The sequence below is a fragment of the Bos taurus genome, chromosome 13 (assembly GCF_002263795.3).
Source record: "Bos taurus isolate L1 Dominette 01449 registration number 42190680 breed Hereford chromosome 13, ARS-UCD2.0, whole genome shotgun sequence".
Classification (NCBI taxonomy): domain Eukaryota; kingdom Metazoa; phylum Chordata; class Mammalia; order Artiodactyla; family Bovidae; genus Bos; species Bos taurus.
The window spans coordinates 8,077,226-8,096,026 of NC_037340.1; the positions used below are offsets into that span (position 1 = coordinate 8,077,226).

Genomic DNA, 18,801 nt, shown 5'->3' on the forward strand with positions numbered 1-18,801 from the left:
TGAAATCAATCAGAAATTCAGACTGAAAATCTTTTCAAGTGTAAGTGAGAATTTTCACTGATGTATTTTACATTTAAATCAGAAACAGTCCAGTGAACCTCATCTTCATGTCAAGACATTTTGCTTCTGATTATTAAGGTTTTATATGCTTCCCAGGGTATGATTGTGAATGTTATATTTTTGACTTATTTTAATATGCAAGTGTTAATAATTATTAAACTCTTAAGTTTGAAAAATGCATATCTTCTGTTATCCATAAATGCTTTGGAGGAATTGTTCCATAGGATAGATGCATCAATATGTAGTAATACACACATATAATGATTTTTACTAGAGATTTTTCTATAATGGCAGGACTGGAAAAAACCTTAGTGCCCATCAATAAGGGAGATCAGTTCAGTTCAGTTCAGTTGCTCAGTCATGTCCAACTCTGCGACCCCATGAATTGCAGCACGCCAGGCCTCCCTGTCCATCACCAACTCCCGGAGTTCACTCAAACTCACGTCCATCGAGTCGGTGATGCCATCCAGCCATCTCATCCTCTGTTGTCTCCTTTTCCTCCTGCCCCCAATCCCTCACAGCATCAGAGTCTTTTCCAATGAGTCAGCTTTTCGCATGAGGTGGCCAAAGTACTGGAGTTTCAGCTTTAGCATCATTCCTTCCAAAGAACACCCAGGAATGATTTCCTTTAGTGTGGACTGGTTGGATCTCCTTGCAGTCCAAGGGACTCTCAAGATTCTTCTCAACACCACAGTTCAAAAGCATTAATTCTTCGGCACTCAGCCTTCTTCACAGTCCAACTCTCACATCCATACATGACCAATGGAAAAACTATAGTCTTGACTAGACAGACCTTTGTTGGCAAAGTAATATCTCTGCTTTTCAATATTCTATCTAGGTTGGTCATAACTTTTCTTCTAAGGAGTAAGTGTCTTTTAATTTCATGGCTGCAGTCACCATCTGCAGTGATTTGGGAGCCCTCCAAAATAAAGTCTGACACTGTTTCCACTGTTTCCCCATCTATTTCCCTTGAAGTGATGGGACTGAGTGGCTTTAGTCAAATTTGTGAAAATTATAGTATATCATAAATTATTTTATTAGATCAGTTCAGTTCAGTTGCTCAGTTGTGTCCCATTCTTTGCAACCCCATGCCCTGAAGCATGCCAGTTTTCCCTGTCCAACACCAACTCCTGGAGCTTGCTCTAACTCATGTCCATCGAGTCAGTGATGCCATCCAGCCATCTCATCCTCTGTCGTCCCCTTCTCCTCCTGCCTTCAGTCTTTCCCAGCATCAGGGTCTTTCCCAATCAGTCCGTTCTTTGCATCAGGTGGCCAGAGTATTGGAGTTTCAGCTTCAGCATCAATCCTTCCAATGAATATTCAGGACTGATTTCCTTTAGGATGGACTAGTTTGATCTCCTTGCAGTCCAAGGGACTCTCAAAAGTCTTCTCCAACACCACAGTTCAAAAGCATCAATTCTTTGGCACTCAGCTTCCTTTCTTTTTTTTTTTTTTTCCTTTCAGATGGCATTATCATTTTATTATTTTTTATTTTTTAATATAAATTTATTTATTTTAATTGGAGGCTAATTACTTTACAATTCTTTATAGTCCAACTCTCACATCCATTTGTGACTACTGGAAAAACTATAGCTTTGACTAGACGGACCTTTGTCGGCAAAGTAATGTCTCTGCTTTTGAATATGTTGTCTAGGTAGGTCATAGCTTTTTTTTCTAAGGAGCAAGTGTCTTTTAGTTTGATGGCTGCAGTCACCGTGATCTGCAGGGATTTTGGAGACCAAAAAATAAAGTCTGTCAGTCTTTCCATTTTTTCCCCATCTATTTGCCATGAAGTGATGGGACCAGATGCCATGATCTTTGTTTTTTGAATGTTGAGTTTTAAGCCAACATTTCCACTCTCCTCTTTCACTTTCATCAAGAGGCTCTTTAATTCTTCTTCAGTTTCTGCCAAAAGGATGGTGTCATCTGCGTATCTGAGGTTATTGATATTTCTCCCGGCAATCTTGATTCCAGCTTGTGCTTCATCCAGCTCAGCATTTTGCATGATGTACTCTGCATATAAATTAAATAAGCAGTGTGAAAATATATAGCCTTGATGTACTCCTGTATTAGTTACAGCCCTTGATATATTGATACATTAGAAAATTAGATTGCACAATAATTTTTACACTGCAGTAATTTTATATAGCACAATTGTATAAAGCAATGATTTTTATAGTAGAATCCATTGTTTTTTAAACAATAATCCCAGGAAGATTCAATTATGTGTATATATTTATATGAACATGGATAAAAGTACGGGAAAGAATAGAACATAACAGGAGTTGAGATTGTTTACAAAATGTGTTACTTCACATGTTCAAGTGGACTTCTTTTGTAGCTCAGTTGGTAAAGAATCTGCCTGCAGTGCAGGAGACCTGGGTTTTATTCTTGGGTTGGGACGATCCCCTGGAGAAGGAAATAGCAACCCACTCCAGTATTCTTGCCTGGGAAATCCTGTGGACAGAGATGCCTGGCGGGCTACAGTCCATAGGGTCACAAGAGAGTCAGATGTGACTTAACGACTAAACTACCATGTGTTCAAATGAGCACTTCTTTTTATAAAAACTTTTTGGCAACACCGTGTGGCATGCCAACAAAGGTCCATCTAGTCAAGGCTATGGTTTTTCCAGTGGTCATGTATGGATGTGAGAGTTGGACTGTGAAGAAAGCTGAGCACTGAAGAATTGATGCTTTTGAACTGTGGTGTTGGAGAAGACTCTTGAGAGTCCCTTGGACTGCAAGGAGATCCAACCCGTCCATTCTGAAGGAGATCAGCCCTGGGATTTCTTTGGAAGGAATGATGCTGAAGCTGAAACTCCAGTACTTTGGCCACCTGATGCAAAGAAGTGATTCATTTGAAAAGACCCTAAGGCTTCCCTGGTGGCTCAGAGGTTAAAGCATCTGCCTCCAATGTGGGAGATCCGGGTTCGATCCCTGGGTTGGGAAGATCCCCTGGAGAAGGAAATGGTAACCCAATCCAGTATTCTTGCCTGGAGAATCTCATGGATGGACAAGCCTGGTAGGCTACAGTCCACGGGGTTGCAGAGTCAGACACAACTCTGAGTGACTTCACTTTCACTTTAATGCTGGGAAAGCTTGAAGGCAGGAGGAGAAGGGGATGAAAGAGGATGAGATGGTTGGATGGCATCACTGACTCAATGGACATGAGTTTGAGTAAACTCCAGGAGTTAGTGATGGACAGGGAGGCCTGGTGTGTTGCAGTCCATGGGGTCGCAAAAATGGGACACAGATGAGCGACTGAACTGAACTGTGGCACGCAGGATCTTAGTTCCCTGATCAGGGATCAAACCTGTGCCCCTTGCAGTGGAAGCATGCAAGAGTCTTAACTCCTGGACCACCAGGGAAATTCCTTTATGTTTTTTTAAAATATGTTTTATGTTTTTAATTAATAAGGAAAATTCTATATAGATTATTCCCTAAACTACTCTCACTAAGAAAGTTAGTCTGGGAAGAGATGTGTGATTTAGGGTAACCTTCAGTTCTGGACATGGAACAACAGACTGGTTCCAAATAGGAAAAGGAGTATGTCAAGGCTGTATATTGTCACCCTGTTTATTTAACTTATATGCAGAGTACATCATGAGAAACACTGGACTGGAAGAAACACAAGCTGGAATCAAGATTGCCGGGAGAAATATCAATAACCTCAGATATGCAGATGACACCACCCTTATGGCAGAAAGTGAAGAAGAACTAAAGAGCCTCTTGATGAAGGTGAAAGAGGAGAGTGAAAAAGTTGGCTTAAAGCTCAATATTCAGAAAATGAAGATCATGGCTTCCGGTCCCATCACTTCATGGGAAATAGATGGGGAAATAGTGGAACAGTTTCAGACTTTATTTTTCTGGGCTCCAAAATCACTGCAGGTGGTGACTGCAACCATGAAATTAAAAGATGCTTACTCCTTGGAAGGAAAGTTATGACCAACCTAGATAGCATATTCAAAAGCAGAGACATTACTTTGCCAAGAAAAGTTCATCTAGTCAAGGCTATGGTTTTTCCTGTGGTCATGTATGGATGTGAGAGTTGGATTTTGAAGAAGGCTGAGCACTGAAGAATTGATGCTTTTGAACTGTGGTGTTGGAGAAGACTCTTGAGAGTCCCTTGGACTGCAAGGAGATCCAACCAGTCCATTCTGAAGGAGATCAGCCCTGGGATTTCTTTGGAAGGAATGATGCTAAAGCTGAAATTCCAGTACTTGGGCCACTTCATGGGAAGAGTTGACTCATTGGAAAAAACTCTGATGCTGGGAGGGATTGGGGGCAAGAGGAGAAGGGGACGACAGAGGATGAGATGGCTGGATGGCATCACTGACTCGATGGACATGGGTCTGAGTGAACTCCAGGAGTTGGTGATGGACAGGGAGGCCTGCGTGCTGGGACCATGGGGTCGCAAAGAGTCGGACATGACTGAGCTACTGATCTCATCTGATCAGTTGTGACCAATTTGTATAAACCAAATCTGTTCAATCAAATTCCCAACAGGAACTTTGGCACAGTCAAATTAGGATACTGGCCAGCTTTGTAATAAGAGGAATAAGCACAAGGGTTGGAGATTAATATGGTATAGGAGAAATTCAAGGGGTTGTTCAGGAAGCAAAGGCTACCAACAGCACAGCTGTTACAACTCTAAGCTCAAAGAGGTAAGTAGAGGGAGATATATCAGAACCCAAAAGGAGAGGAAGTCATGTTATGAACTAAATGACCTTTGTTCAAGGGACATTGTCAGGTCAAGATAAGCTTACAGGAAGACAACCAGGAAAATGAATACCTACAACTCATTCTCAGCTCTCCCACCAGCTACTAACAGGGCTCCCTATGGACTGAACTTACCAGAGCCAGAGGACCCATTGATGCCGTTTGTATAGTTAAATCACTTTGTGCAGAAAACAGGGGCAGCTGTATAGAGTGGGTCTTGAAGAGTAAATAAAAATTATCTGCCATAAAGTAACATTATTTTAAAACCAAATCGTCAAAATAATCCAGAAGACTAAAGTGTTATAATATGCAAAATAATGCCATCCATTTTCTTTACGGACATATAGATTTATTAAATTGACCTAAACCCAAAGGCAGACTTAAATATATTTATAATTTGGAGATACCCTTCTTCCTCAGTCTCTTCTGTGCACAAGTTCTTCTTTATTCCCAAAACTCTGATGAGGGCATAGCCCAGAACTGGGTTGACGGTAGAGGACAGTAGTTCTCTGTGATGAACATGGCCCTGGTCCCTGCAAAGTGAGGATTAGTCTGAATGCCTTTAGTAAATCCCCACTGTTAGTGGGGGTTTTTATGTTAACCTCTAGTGTATCTTCCAGAAGCATCTCTATAATCAGGGTCTTGGATAGGGAACTGACATTACTGAGCCTCAGCGTATTCCAGGGGCCATAAGTGCGTTCATATAGTTTATCACTCTTAAACCTCTCAGCTAATCTGTACCATGACCATTATTTTACCAACTGGCTGATTAATACAAGTGATCAGATAATCAATTGGGTTTTAAGAACTTTCTCAAGGACAGTGATACAGTCTGGAATTGGGCCTCAATCTGTGTGGCTTCCAGCCTCACTTTGCTGTGAAATTGTGAAGGAGTCAGTATGTGTTATTGTAACTCTCTCATCTGTCCCCAAAATATAACTTTCCCCTTTCCCCCCCTCTCATTCCCCTGTCTTACATTCATTCTCTTAGTTGTGTTTTTAAGAGGTAATTATTCAGTCCCTACTCTTTACTAAGAACTGTGTATGGTACCGTCAATACCAACAAATATGGCATTTACCTTCATGGATATTACAGCTTCATAAGTGTTCTCAAGGCAGCAATCCTATTCCTTTCCTTTAACCCCAAATCCTTTAAATTTGAGGTTCTTTGTCTCAAGCTTTCAATTTATTTACTATGACAAAGTTATTTTTTTGTCTTATTGGTTTAAATTAAAATATAAGCTAAAATAAACCTTTTTTTTTAATTCCTTAGTTTTTATTTATTTATTTTTTTAAATTTTATTTTATTTTTAAACTTTACATAATTGTATTAGTTTTGCCAAATATCAAAATGAATCCGCCACAGGTATACATGTGTTCCCCATCCTGAACCCTCCTCCCTCCTCCCTCCCCATACCGTCCCTCTGGGTTGTCCCAGTGCACCAGCCCCAAGCATCCAGTATTGTGCATCGAACCTGGACTGGCAACTTGTTTCTTACATGATATTTTACATGTTTCAATGTTATTCTCCCAAATCTTCCCACCCTCTCCGTCTCCCACAGGGTCCATAAGACTGTTCTATACATCAGTGTCTCTTTTGCTGTCTCGTACACAGGGTAAACCTTTTGAAAAAACTCATTTGCTGTTTCATTACCAGGGAGAAAAAAAGATTCCATAATATTATAAGAAAGAGGAAATAAACTATGTAAAACAATTTTTTGTAAAAAAGGCACTGTCTGGTTTTATTAAAACAAATTAGTCTTTCTGAGAAGTGTATAAATGAGAGTGCATGTTCAGGCTTATATTATCATTAGGATAAAGTGTATCATATTCCCTCAAATAAGTGCATCTTCTGTTTTTCAAATTGAGACTTCATTCGCATTCAAAATCTTCCTTGTGAAAGGCAAGTTAAAAACTTCTGTTCAAGTGTCTGGTATCATTACAACTACAACGCTAATGTACGTTTGAACTCTTTCCCCCAGCCCCTATTTTGACATGCTCGTTCACTCTTTGGAAAGCCCAGGTTGTGTTACTCGAGTAATCGCATTTTTGTAACTGAGCCAGTGTTATCATTCTCAAAATTACAACTGATTCAGAGCACAGTGTCAAGAAGGATGACGGTGCACAGTAATAGAAGCGTGCACTGATTTCTCTTATTTCTGTATTGAGCTGTGAAGCTGTAGAAACCGCCAATGATGTGGCAGCCTGGTGGGCTGCCATCTCTGGGGTCGCACAGAGTCGGACACGACTGAAGCGACTTAGTGGCCGCAGCAGCGGCAGCATGCACATTGCATTCTGTTACCGTCTTTGAATGTGATTTCAGAGGAACAAACAAACAACAATCATATATACATATGTATGTGTATATATATTTCCGATTTGAAATTGGCAATATTGTATAGTAGATCCTAGGTTCTTCTCCTAGGCCTGATCCTAGATAAGTTACCTAACATCTCTGATCCTCTGTATCTTTCCAGTTTTGTAAAATGAAGGAGTTGGACAAAATAAGTAGTTTTATTCCCATGCTGCATTATTCCTAGAAGTCCCCGAGCACCCAGAGTGATAGCTGGTAACATCATATTGGCAAAACAGGACGGCTCTAGCTCCACTCTTATAGTTCATCAAGAATAATTCCATTTTGTTTCATTTGTTAATACTCTCAAGTAACTTTTTCAATTCCTGATGACCTTCCACCTATTTATCCATAGTAGGACTTATTGTATTCTATTTTTGGCTTCAAGGTGGGTTACAGCTTATCCAACTCATACAGACCTTGGAATATTGAATAGTTCTTTTGAATTCTGCATTGTATGACATGTAAATTATCCATTATGTGTTTATGACTGGTTTCTACATGTGAAGTAGTTCAGCCTATTAATTTTCTCTCCCTGTGAGCTTCAAGGAAGGAAATTATACCATTGCCCCAAACTTGTGGCCGTCTTGATTTTGTTTAGAAGGTGTAAATCTGGAAGAACGTTAACAGAGAGCTGTTGCCAAATTGATAGCTATATTTGTCTGTGTAGATTGTATTTCCACAGCTGTCAGTTGAGTTGGTTGCCCCCTGTATCCAGTGGTTCTAGAGTCATGCACGTGCTTAGGATTTTCATCTTAACAGGTGTTTTTATCCCTTCCTGCTTTGAGTTTCAAAATCAAGGGACTGTGATGTGTACCATTCTAAAGCGTGATATTTTGGCTTTTGTATTTTTTAGGATAACATGTTGTGAATGAAGTGGTGTTTTAAGTAGAGCCCCTGGGGAAGTTTTTTGCCAACAATCGTTTTGACATCCCGTGTGCTCTGTTGTAATAAGAAAGCAGAATAAATAAGCTAAACTAGGTGGTCAGGATCCTGTCAGGATGAAAGCAACTATAATTTTCTTTACAATGATGAAAGGCAAACAAAAACCCTGAACAAATAGATTTAATCAATGTTTAAAGACTAGTCTCTCAGGCTGTTGCTTATTTGACAGATAGTCTTGGGTGGAGGTAGAAATGGGGTGGGAAAATAAACAATTACTAAGTACAGATAATAGAAATTACTGGGCAAGTGAAATTAAAAAAAAAAAAAATGTTCCAAACTCTTATCAGGCCAGTTTGACTCACAGTGGACATGGGTTGCTTCACCCAGCTATGGACTGTTTCACAGACTGAATTATTTCAGACTTGGAAACACAGGAGCTGTTATCCATGTTAAGGTACAATGATGGTACATATTACGTTAGCAGTTTTGTTTTTCAAGATTATTGAATCAAATCTGATTACATCAAAACTGTCAAATCTAAAAGAGGTTCTCAGATCCAGAGATGCTCAATTTATGGCATGTGTGCTGTCTTTTAATTCTTCCTATCCTCCTCTGACCATGACCAGCGTTATTAATTAATCATGGCTCTCTTTTCAGCAGAGCGTGGGGTTAGCCTCAGAATCCTTCTCCAATCAGAGGTGCAGATAGTCTCTCGTAACTGATGAATCTGAATTGTTTAAAACCTGTTTGCCATCTATTGGTGTCCTCTTTAATTTCTTTCACCAGTATTTTATAGTTTTCTATATATAGGTCTTTAGTTTCTTTAGGTAGATATATTCCTAAGTATTTTATTCTTTCAGTTGCAATGGTGAATGGAATTGTTTCCTTAATTTCTCTTTCAGTTTTCTCATTATTAGTGTATAGGAATGCAAGGGATTTCTGTGTGTTGATTTTATATCCTGCAACTTTGCTATAATCATTGATTAGTTCTAGTAATTTTTTGGTGGAGTCTTTAGGGTTTTCTATGTAAAGGATCATGTCATCTGCAAACAGTGAGAGTTTTACTTCTTCTTTTCCAATTTGGATTCCTTTTATTTCTTTTTCTGCTCTGATTGCTGTGGCCAAAACTTCCAAAACTATGTTGAACAGTAATGGTGAAAGTGGGCACCCTTGTCTTGTTCCTGACTTTAGAGGAAATGCTTTCATACACACTGAGGAAACCAGAAGGGAAAGAGACACGTGTACCCCAATGTTCATCGCAGCACTGTTTATAATAGCCAGGACATGGAAGCAACCTAGATGCCCATCAGCAGATGAATGGATAAGAAAGCTGTGGTACATATACACAATGGAGTATTACTCAGCCATTAAAAAGAATACATTTGAATCAATTCTAATGAGGTGGATGAAACTGGAACCTATTATACAGAGTGAAGTAAGCCAGAAAGAAAAACACCAATACAGTATACTAACGCATATATATGGAATTTAGAAAGATGGTAACAATAACCCTGTGTACGAGACAGCAAAAGAGACACCGATGTATAGAACAGTCTTATGGACTCTATGGGAGAGGGAAAGGGTGGGAAGATTTGGGAGAATGGCATTGAAACATGTATAATATCATGTATGAAATGAGTTGCCAGTCCAGGTTCGATGCATGGTACTGGATGCTTGGGGCTGGTGCACTGGGACGACCCAGAGGGAGGGTAGGGGAGGGAGGAGGGAGGAGGGTTCAGGATGGGGAACACGGGTATACCTGTGGCGGATTCATTTCGATATTTGGCAAAACTAATACAATATTGTAAAGTTTAAAAATAAAATCAAATTAAAAAGAAAATAAAATAAAACCTGTTTGCCATCCCCGATTGATTCTAAATTTCCAAATGGAAGAAGAAAAGTAAGATAGTTTTTACTATGATTTGCTCGATTCACCTGCTATTCACCTGCTAGTTACTGAACTAGAGTTAAAATAGAGGTTATCTGGCTCTCAGTTCTTAGTTCAGTATCCTTTTTATTACCTTACATAGACTGCAAAGGATTTTGACATCTTAGGAGGAATGGTGTTGTAAGTATCTAATAAATTAAAGCTTTGTCTTGGATTTTTAATAATGTCATGGCCTATTTTGCATCTAGGGACCTCCAGTGATATGACTACATATAGTAATTGTTTGATCCACAATTTAATTGTAATTGTATTCTTAAAAAGACACACACATGTAGAAGAGGGTCATTTGGGAATTTTTGTAAAGGAAGACTACTGTCGTGTTGCAGTATAGGGTGCTGCAATCCGTGGGGTGGCAAACAGTCGGATACTACAACTGACTGTAGTGTAATATTCCGTTTATATCTTTAGAAAACCAAAAAGAGTAATGCTAATGTCAATTAGCATGATTATTTTTCATGTAGGCTAATTATCCTATGAAAAAGATTCCTTCTTTGTACTTATTTTTTGTTTTTGATAGTTTTATAATGAATATTTATACTTGTGTATAATTTGATAATTTTAATTAAAAAAAATCAAAGCCGAGTTTAAATGGAAGAAAGCAGTTTCTCATAAACTTCAAAAAATAATCATTTGTTTAGGGTATTATAAATAAATTATTCATATTTGTCACTTGAAATTAGATTTTGGTAACTCTTACTCAATTTATGTTCAGTGCTGTTTTTACTTTCTAAGTAGTGAAACTATTCATTTCACTTAGTTGTTATTGTGGGAGGAAAAACTATAATAGATTCATTAATTTGTAATGGTTTATTTTAGTTTTTCATTGAATTGATATTTGAGACAATTACTGTAGGTTGATTTTTTCCTCTACCTCTTCTGGTAGCAGGGGCATTTTATTTAGGAAAATATGAAAGAAGTTAGTGCTGGTTACTTAGAAAGCATGCTTAGAGAAATGAGGTTGCCATTTCCTACTCCAGGGGATCTCCCAGCAAAGGATCAAACCTGTGTCTCTTTCATCTGCTGCATTGGCAAGTGGATTCTTTACCACTGTACACCTAGGAAGCTCAGTAACATACTGTTCCAGGCACTGCTGGGATTTGAACCCAGGATCTTCTGTTCAATAGACAGGTGCTTTGACCAGCTAAGCCATGGTACTGGCATGCTCAGAGAAGCATTAAATATTCTGGATGCAGTAGCATCATGCTTATCAACTTCAAGCTTTCTTAGTTCCTTTTTTCGTTTTCTTCCCTGTGAAACTCAAGGAATAACAAGAGGCACATCCCAAATTCCCTGCAACAAGGGACTTATATAGGGACATAAATATATAAACATATTTCATACGTTCTTTTAAAAATTTTTTAAATTTATATTGAAGTATAGTTGGTTAATAATTTTATGGTAGTTTCAGTTTCCTACATTGTAAATCACTATTTCTAAATAAAGTATAGGAGTTTCCTTTAACAGTCTTTGATTTTACAAAAAGAAAAAGGACCAAAGTTTTCTCTTTCTAGACACTTTAATACACAAAACCTGTCTTCTATGTCAATAAAGAAAAGGGATCAAATCTGCCAATTATCTATTAGAAAATACATATTGAGAGCTTATTAAATGTAGACCAAACTATTAAACTCAAATCTTATCTTTAAGAGCTTCCTATCTAATTGGAATATACCTCAATTTATTGGAAATAATTAAATAAAAATTAAACGACTGTTAATTTCAGACACACACAAGTCATTTTCACTTCTGTGAAATGGAAGAAATGCTCTTAATCCATCTGACCGATAAATGTTGAAAATCAGTTATATTACATATAGGGTGCTTTGTAAAGATACAATAATAGAAATCATACTAAAGATTCATTTTACTTGCCTACAGTTACGTCACTTTTGCCACTTTTGCCCTGTGGCTCAGCGGCAAAGAATATACCTGTAACGCAGGAGATGTGGTTTTGATCCCTGGGTCAGGAAGAGTCTCTACAGGAGGGCATGGCAACCCACTCCAGTATTCTTGCCTGGAGAATCTCATGGACAGAGGAGCCTTGTGGACTATAGTCCATAGGGTTACAAGAGTTGGACATGACTGAAGTGACTGAGCATGCATGCATGTCACTTTTTCTGAAGAAAAAACATTTATTTTTTAATTTTTAGAGAACAGAAGTTGATAAAATAGACTTAAATTTGATGGATTCTTTAGATAAATCATTATCGGGATTATAGTTATTAGAATTGCTTTGAATTTGATTTGAATATATTTAAGCAGCTTAGATTAAGATTCTATTACATGAATGGTAATGCACATGAAATTATCTTAAAAATGATTGTGTACTTTGTAGATGCCACAATTTTATGAAATATTTATGTTGATATTAAAAGTATAACCAGAAATGCTCATCTAGACATGAGCACACATCTGAGATAAATGGACTTGATGGTCCTCCAAACCTGGAATTCCAGTTCCTACACCTACTCCCACTCATCCACCCACATCTATTGGACAAGTGCCTGATTAAACAGATGGGACTTGGTCTGTGCTATCCAAACAGGCAAACTCTACCTTTATTAAGCAAAGCATTGGGGAAAAATAGGTTTTATTGTGTTATTGTGATTCTGGGCATGACAATTTGAGTGTAAAGCTACTCTTCATTACTATTGTTGTTTGTTGTTGGAAATAAGTTTCTTTTTATGAATGAATATGTATAAATTGGAGGACAACAGATGGAGTTTCAGGGATCTGGAAGAGCTATAGACAAGGAAGGAGTTCTCAGTCAGATTTAAAAATAAAAAATCAGCAGAAGTGTGAAATGCCATGCAGTTTTAAAAATATATGTAGTTAAGATTTTTAAGAAAGTGTTTGGGTTTATCAATAGACATCATGAAATTTCCCCCATCCACTAAAGGGTATGGACCCAAGATAATGATTTGTAATGATTTGAGAGAATAGCATTGAAACATGTATATTATCATATGTGAAATAGATCACCAGTCCAGGTTTGATGCATGAGACAGGGTGCTAAGGGCTGGTGCACTGGGATGACCCTGAAGGCTGGGATGGGGAAGGTGGTGGGAGGGGGGTTCAGGATGGGGAGCACATGTACACCTGTGGCAGATTCATGTCAATGTATGGCAAAACCACTCTAATATTTTAAAGTAATTAGCCTCCAATTAAAAAAATTAATAAAAAAAGAATTGGTAACATCTTTCCTCATGCCTCTTCAGCAAGTTGCCACATCAACACAGTTTGATTTTGGGAAAATATTAAGTCCTGGATACCATCTGTGAACTAAAATGGACGAAAATGGGTGAATTTAACTCAGATGACCATTATATCTACTATTGTGGGCAGGAATCCCTTAAAAGAAATGGAGTGGCCATCTTGGTCAACAAAAGAGTTTGAAATGCAGTACTTGGATGCAATCTCAAAAATGACAGAATGATCTCTGTTCGTTTCCAAGGCAAACCATTCAATATCACAGTATTCCAAGTCTATGCCCCAACCAGTAATGCTGAAGAAGCTGAAGTTGAATGCTTCTATGAAGACCTACAAGACCTTTTAGAACTAACACCCAAACAAGATGTTCTTTTCATTATAGGGGACTGGAATGCAAAAGTAGGAAGTCAAGAAACAGCTGGAATAACAGGCAAATTTGACCTTGGAATACAGAATGAAGCAGGGCAAAGACGAATAGAGTTTGGCCAAGAAAATGCACTGGACATAGCAAACACCCTTTTCCAACAACACAAGAGAAGACTCTACACATGGACATCACCAGATGGTCAACACCGAAATCAGATTGATTATATTCTTTGCAGCCAAAGATGGCGAAGCTCTATACAGTCAACAAAAACAAGACCAGGAGCTGACTGAGGCTCAGATCATGAACTCCTTATTGCCAAATTCAGACTGAAATTGAAGAAAGTAGGGAAAACCACTAGACCATTCAGGTATGACCTAAATCAAATCCCTTATGATTATACAGTGGAAGTGAGAAATAGATTTAAGGGCCTAGATCTGATAGATAGAGTGCCTGATGAACTATGGACTGAGGTTCATGACATTATACAGGAGACAGGGATCAAGACCATTCCCATGGAAAAGAAATGCAAAAAAAGCAAAATGGCTGTCTGAGGAGGCCTTACAAATAGCTGTGAAGAGAAGAGAAGTGAAAAGCAAAGGAGAAAAGGAAAGATAGAAGCATCTGAATGCAGAGTTCCAAAGAATAGCAAGAAGAGATAAGAAAGCCTTCCTCAGCAATCAATGCAAAGAAATAGAGGAAAACAACAGAATGGGAAAGACTAGAGATCTTTTCAAGAAAATTAGAGATACCAAGGGAACATTTCATGCAAAGATGGGCTCGATAAAGGACAGAAATGGTATGGACCTAACAGAAGCAGAAGATATTAAGAAGAGGTGGCAAGGATACACAGAAGAACTGTACAAAAAAGATCTTCATGACCCAGATAATCACAATGGTGTGATCACTGACCTAGAGACAGACATGTTGGAATGTGAAGTCAAGTGGGCCTTAGAAAGCATCACTATGAACAAAGCTAGTGGAGGTGATGGAATTCCAGTTGAGCTATTTCAAATCCTGAAAGATGATGCTGTGAAAGTGCTGCACTCAATATGCCAGCAAATTTGGAAAACTCAACAGTGGCCACAGGATTGGAAAAGGTCAATTTTCATTCCAATCCTAAAGAAAGGCAATGCCAAAGAATGCTGAAACTACCACACAATTGCAGTCATCTCACATGCTAGTAAAGTAATGCTCAAAATTCCCCAAGCCAGGCTTCAGCAATACGTGAACTGTGAACTTCCAGATATTCAAGCTGGTTTTAGAAAAGGCAGAGGAGCCAGAGACAAAATTGCCAACATCTGCTGGATCATGGAAAAAGAAATAGAGTTCCAGAAAAACATCTATTTCTGCTTTATTGACTATGCCAAAGCCTTTGACTGTGTGGATCACAATAAACTGTGGAAAATCCTGAAAGAGATGAGAATACCAAACCACCAGACCTGCCTCTTGAGAAATTTGTATGCAGGTCAAGAAGCAACAGTTAGAACTGGACATGGAAAAACAGACTGGTTCCAAATAGGAAAAGGAGTACATCAAGGCTGTATATTGTCACCCTGCTTATTTAACTTCTATGCAGAGTACATCATGAGAAACGCTGGGCTGGAAGAAGCACAAGCTGAAATCAAGAGTTCTGGGAGAAATATCAATAACCTCAGATATGCAGATGACACCACCCTTATGGCAGAAAGTGAAGAGGAACTAAAAAGCCTCTTGATGAAGGTGAAAGAGGAGAGTGAAAAAGTTGGCTTAAAGCTCAACATTCAGAAAACGAAGATCATGGCATCTGGTCCCATCACTTCATGGGAAATAGATGGGGAAACGGTGGAAACAGTGGCTGACTTTATTTTTCTGGGCTCCCAAATCACTGCAGATGGTGACTGCAGCCATGAAATTAAAAGACGCTTACTCCTTGGAAGGAACGTTATGACCAACCTAGATAGCATATTCAAAAGCAGAGACATTACTTTGCCAACAAAGGTCCATCTAGTCAAGGCTATGGTTTTTCCTGTGGTCATGTATGCATGTGAGAGTTGAACTGTGAAGAAAGCTGAGCACCGAATATTGATGCTTTTGAACTGTGGTGTTAGAGAAGACTCTTGAGAGTCCCTTGGACTGCAAGGAGATCCAACCCGTTCTTTCTGAAGGAGATCAGCCCTGGGTGTCCTTTGGAAGGAATGATGCTAAAGCTGAAACTCCAGTACTTTGGCCACCTCATGTGAAGAGTTGACGCATTGGATAAGACTCTGATGCTGGGAGGGATTGGGGGCAGGAGGAGAAGTGGATGACAGAGGATGAGATGGCTGGATGGCATCACTGACTCAATGGATCTGAGTCTGAGTGAACTCTGGGAGTTGGTGATGGACAGGGAGGCCTGGCGTGCTTTGATTCATGGGGTTGCAAAGAATCAGACATGACTGAGCGACTGAACTGAACTGAATACCATCTAGGTAAATATTACACGTTTTTATTGTAAAGTCAGAAGAATTTGAGGGCTTTGAGTTGACACAGTGGTGCATGACTTGTAATATCTGAAGTGAGTTTTGTTTGACTAATGGGATTGCCCCTCAGTCCATTTTTGTGATGAAAGAGTGAGGGAAAGCCAAGAGCAGCTATTATTATTAATAGATGGCCCTGTACTTGGAAGATCATATGAGATAAGATTTGATGCTCTAATATTGACATACTGAGAAAACCTTCAAAGGTGTTTGTTCTCCATGCATTTTTATAATGTTCTCTTTAGTGTTGCAATAAACAAACCATCACATATGGATATAGGCATTTATTCTTAAAATGTTCCATTTTTTTATTGATGGAATCATTAACACTCTGATATTTGCTTCTCTTACTAGGCCAGTGCATGGTCTGTGGATATCACACTAAAATTCAAGTTAAAGATTCCTAGTATTCCTTATTAAATGATTTCTATAATCTTCTGGTAGCTCAGATTTCTCCATGGAGAAAGACAGCTTGGTTACTACATACTTTATGTTGCTCCAAGAGTTCTGTTTTCTGACTTTTGTAGTGACTAGATTATCGTAGGTGTAAGGTTGCTTAATAGTTCAGCAAAAAATTGCCATGGAACTTTCTGAAAAATTGATCTCTTAAAATCTAAATGGAATTGTTTTATATTTTGCTCATTATTTGACTTATATAATTGTGTGGGCTAGATTAATAGATAAATGGGTATGAAATGACAAATCATTGTTTTCCAAAAATATTTAAAATGTGTTTCTTTCCCACAAACAAAAATTTAATGCAAAAAAGAATAAATATGTTGCTATTTAAGTTTATTCTTCTTTTTTTTTTAAGTTCATTCTTATAGCATAGTAACTTGAGATAGCTTTATTTGATGGCATTTAATTTAATTAAAATTATCATTATTCTTTTTTGTTACATTATCCTTTGAAATGATTGAAATTGCTTAAGTAACATTGTTATATCTCTACTTGATAAAATGGAGAAAACAGAAGTTTAGATACAGAATGATAATAAAATGATCATAATATGTATTTTATTTTATTAGAAGTAAGAACATTGTAAAAATAGTCATTTGAAGTGAAAAAGGAGATAAAAATAGTGAATATTTACATTTTCATACATCATAAAACAAAGAATGTATTTTTATATAAAAGTACATATTTTGATATATGTGTGTGTGTATGTATGGCATGATCATTACCAGGTTTTTCTTGGCATACTCTGGCATAAACATATTTTAATATATTATTTAACATCTTTTGTTTGTTTTCTTTTAAACAGCAAATGCCAGCCTTCTTGGAGGTGGAGGTGGTAAGTCCTCAATATCACTTAAAATATATTTTATTACTACACCAACCATAAGATGTTTAGTAAGTTCCATGATACTTTAACAAAATTAATTTTGCTGTATTCATCAACCATGCAAATTATAATCTTCCAGAGAATAATTCATAACTGAAATATCTTGGGTTTATCTGAATGTTATTTTAACTGACTTCAAAATATACAGAATACTGTTGTTCTTCTCATGAAGCTTTGTGTTTCTACCTTGGCTTAAGCTATAGTAGCAGTAAGCTATTGAGATGAATACACATATATTAGATAATAGATTCACTTTGAAAGAATTACTTTATTGAAGTATAGTTGATTTAAAATGCGTTAATTTCTTCTGTATCACAGAGTGATTCACTTGTACATGTGTATATATATGTGTGCATGCTAAGTCGCTTCAGGAGCATACAACTCTATGTTACCCCAAGGACTGCAGCCTGCCAGGCTGCTCTGTCCATGGGATTCTCCAGGCAAGAATACTGGAGTGGATTGCTGTGCCCTCTGTGTGTGTGTGTGTATTCCTATATATATTCTTTTCCATTATGTTTAATCACAGGATACTGAATGTAGTTCCCTGTACTAAACAGTGGGATCTTGTTTATTCATTCTATGTATAATAGTTCATGGGCTTTCCTGGTGGCTCAGTGATAAAAGAATCCACCTGCAATGAAGGAGATGTGGCAGATGTGGTTCAATCTCTGGGTCGAAAAGACCCCCTAGAGAAATATATGGCAGCCCGCTCCAGTATTCTTGCCTGGGAAATCCCACGGACAGAGGAGCCTGGCGGACTACAGTTCATGGGGTCACAAAGAGTCGGACACAACTGAGTGACCAAACAACAGCAACAGAATATTTGCAAATGCTAATCCTAAACTCCCCGTCCACCCTCCCACTTTCAGTCTGTGTTGTCAACCACAAGCCTGTTCTCTGTTTCTGTGAGTCTCTTTCTGTTTTGCAGATAAGTTCGTTTGTGTCATATTTCAGTTTCCACGTATAGTGATGTCATATGGTGTTTGTGTTTCTGACTTACTTCACTGAGTGTGCTAATCTCGTTCCATCCATGTTGCTGCCAGTGACAGTATTTCATTCTTTTTATGGCCGAGTGATATTCCTTTGTGTATATATGCCACACCTTACTTACCCATTCCTCTTTCAATAAACATTAAGGTTGTTTCCATTTCTTGGCCATTGTAAACAGTGCTGCTGTGAAGGTAAGGTGCATGTATATTTTTGAATTATAATTTTGTCCAGATATATGCCCAGGAGCAGAATTGCTGGATCATATGGCAACTCTATTTTTAGTTATTTTGAGGAACTTCCATACTGTTTTCCATAGTCGTTGCAAGATAGAGTCACTTTTTTAGAGTCACTTATAGTGTGAATTCTAAAACAATGCATCTGGAAACTTGTGGTTTTTCTTTCTTCGTCATAACAAATAAGAAAATGTTTG

General features: G+C 38.0%; 1 protein-coding gene across 3 annotated transcripts in view; it reads left to right on the top strand.

Annotated features, from left to right (window-relative positions):
• The window catches only part of MACROD2 (mono-ADP ribosylhydrolase 2), a 2,330,645-nt gene that overhangs the window by 524,633 nt on the left and 1,787,211 nt on the right, over positions 1-18,801 (top strand). For all 3 annotated transcript variants that reach the window (XR_009496772.1, XM_025000233.2, NM_001105029.1), the window contains 1 exon segment: positions 17,301-17,330. Coding sequence is in view for 1 of the 3 variants with exons in the window: in XM_025000233.2 (XP_024856001.1) it covers positions 17,301-17,330 (30 nt within the window). In the remaining 2 variants the exon portion in view is untranslated.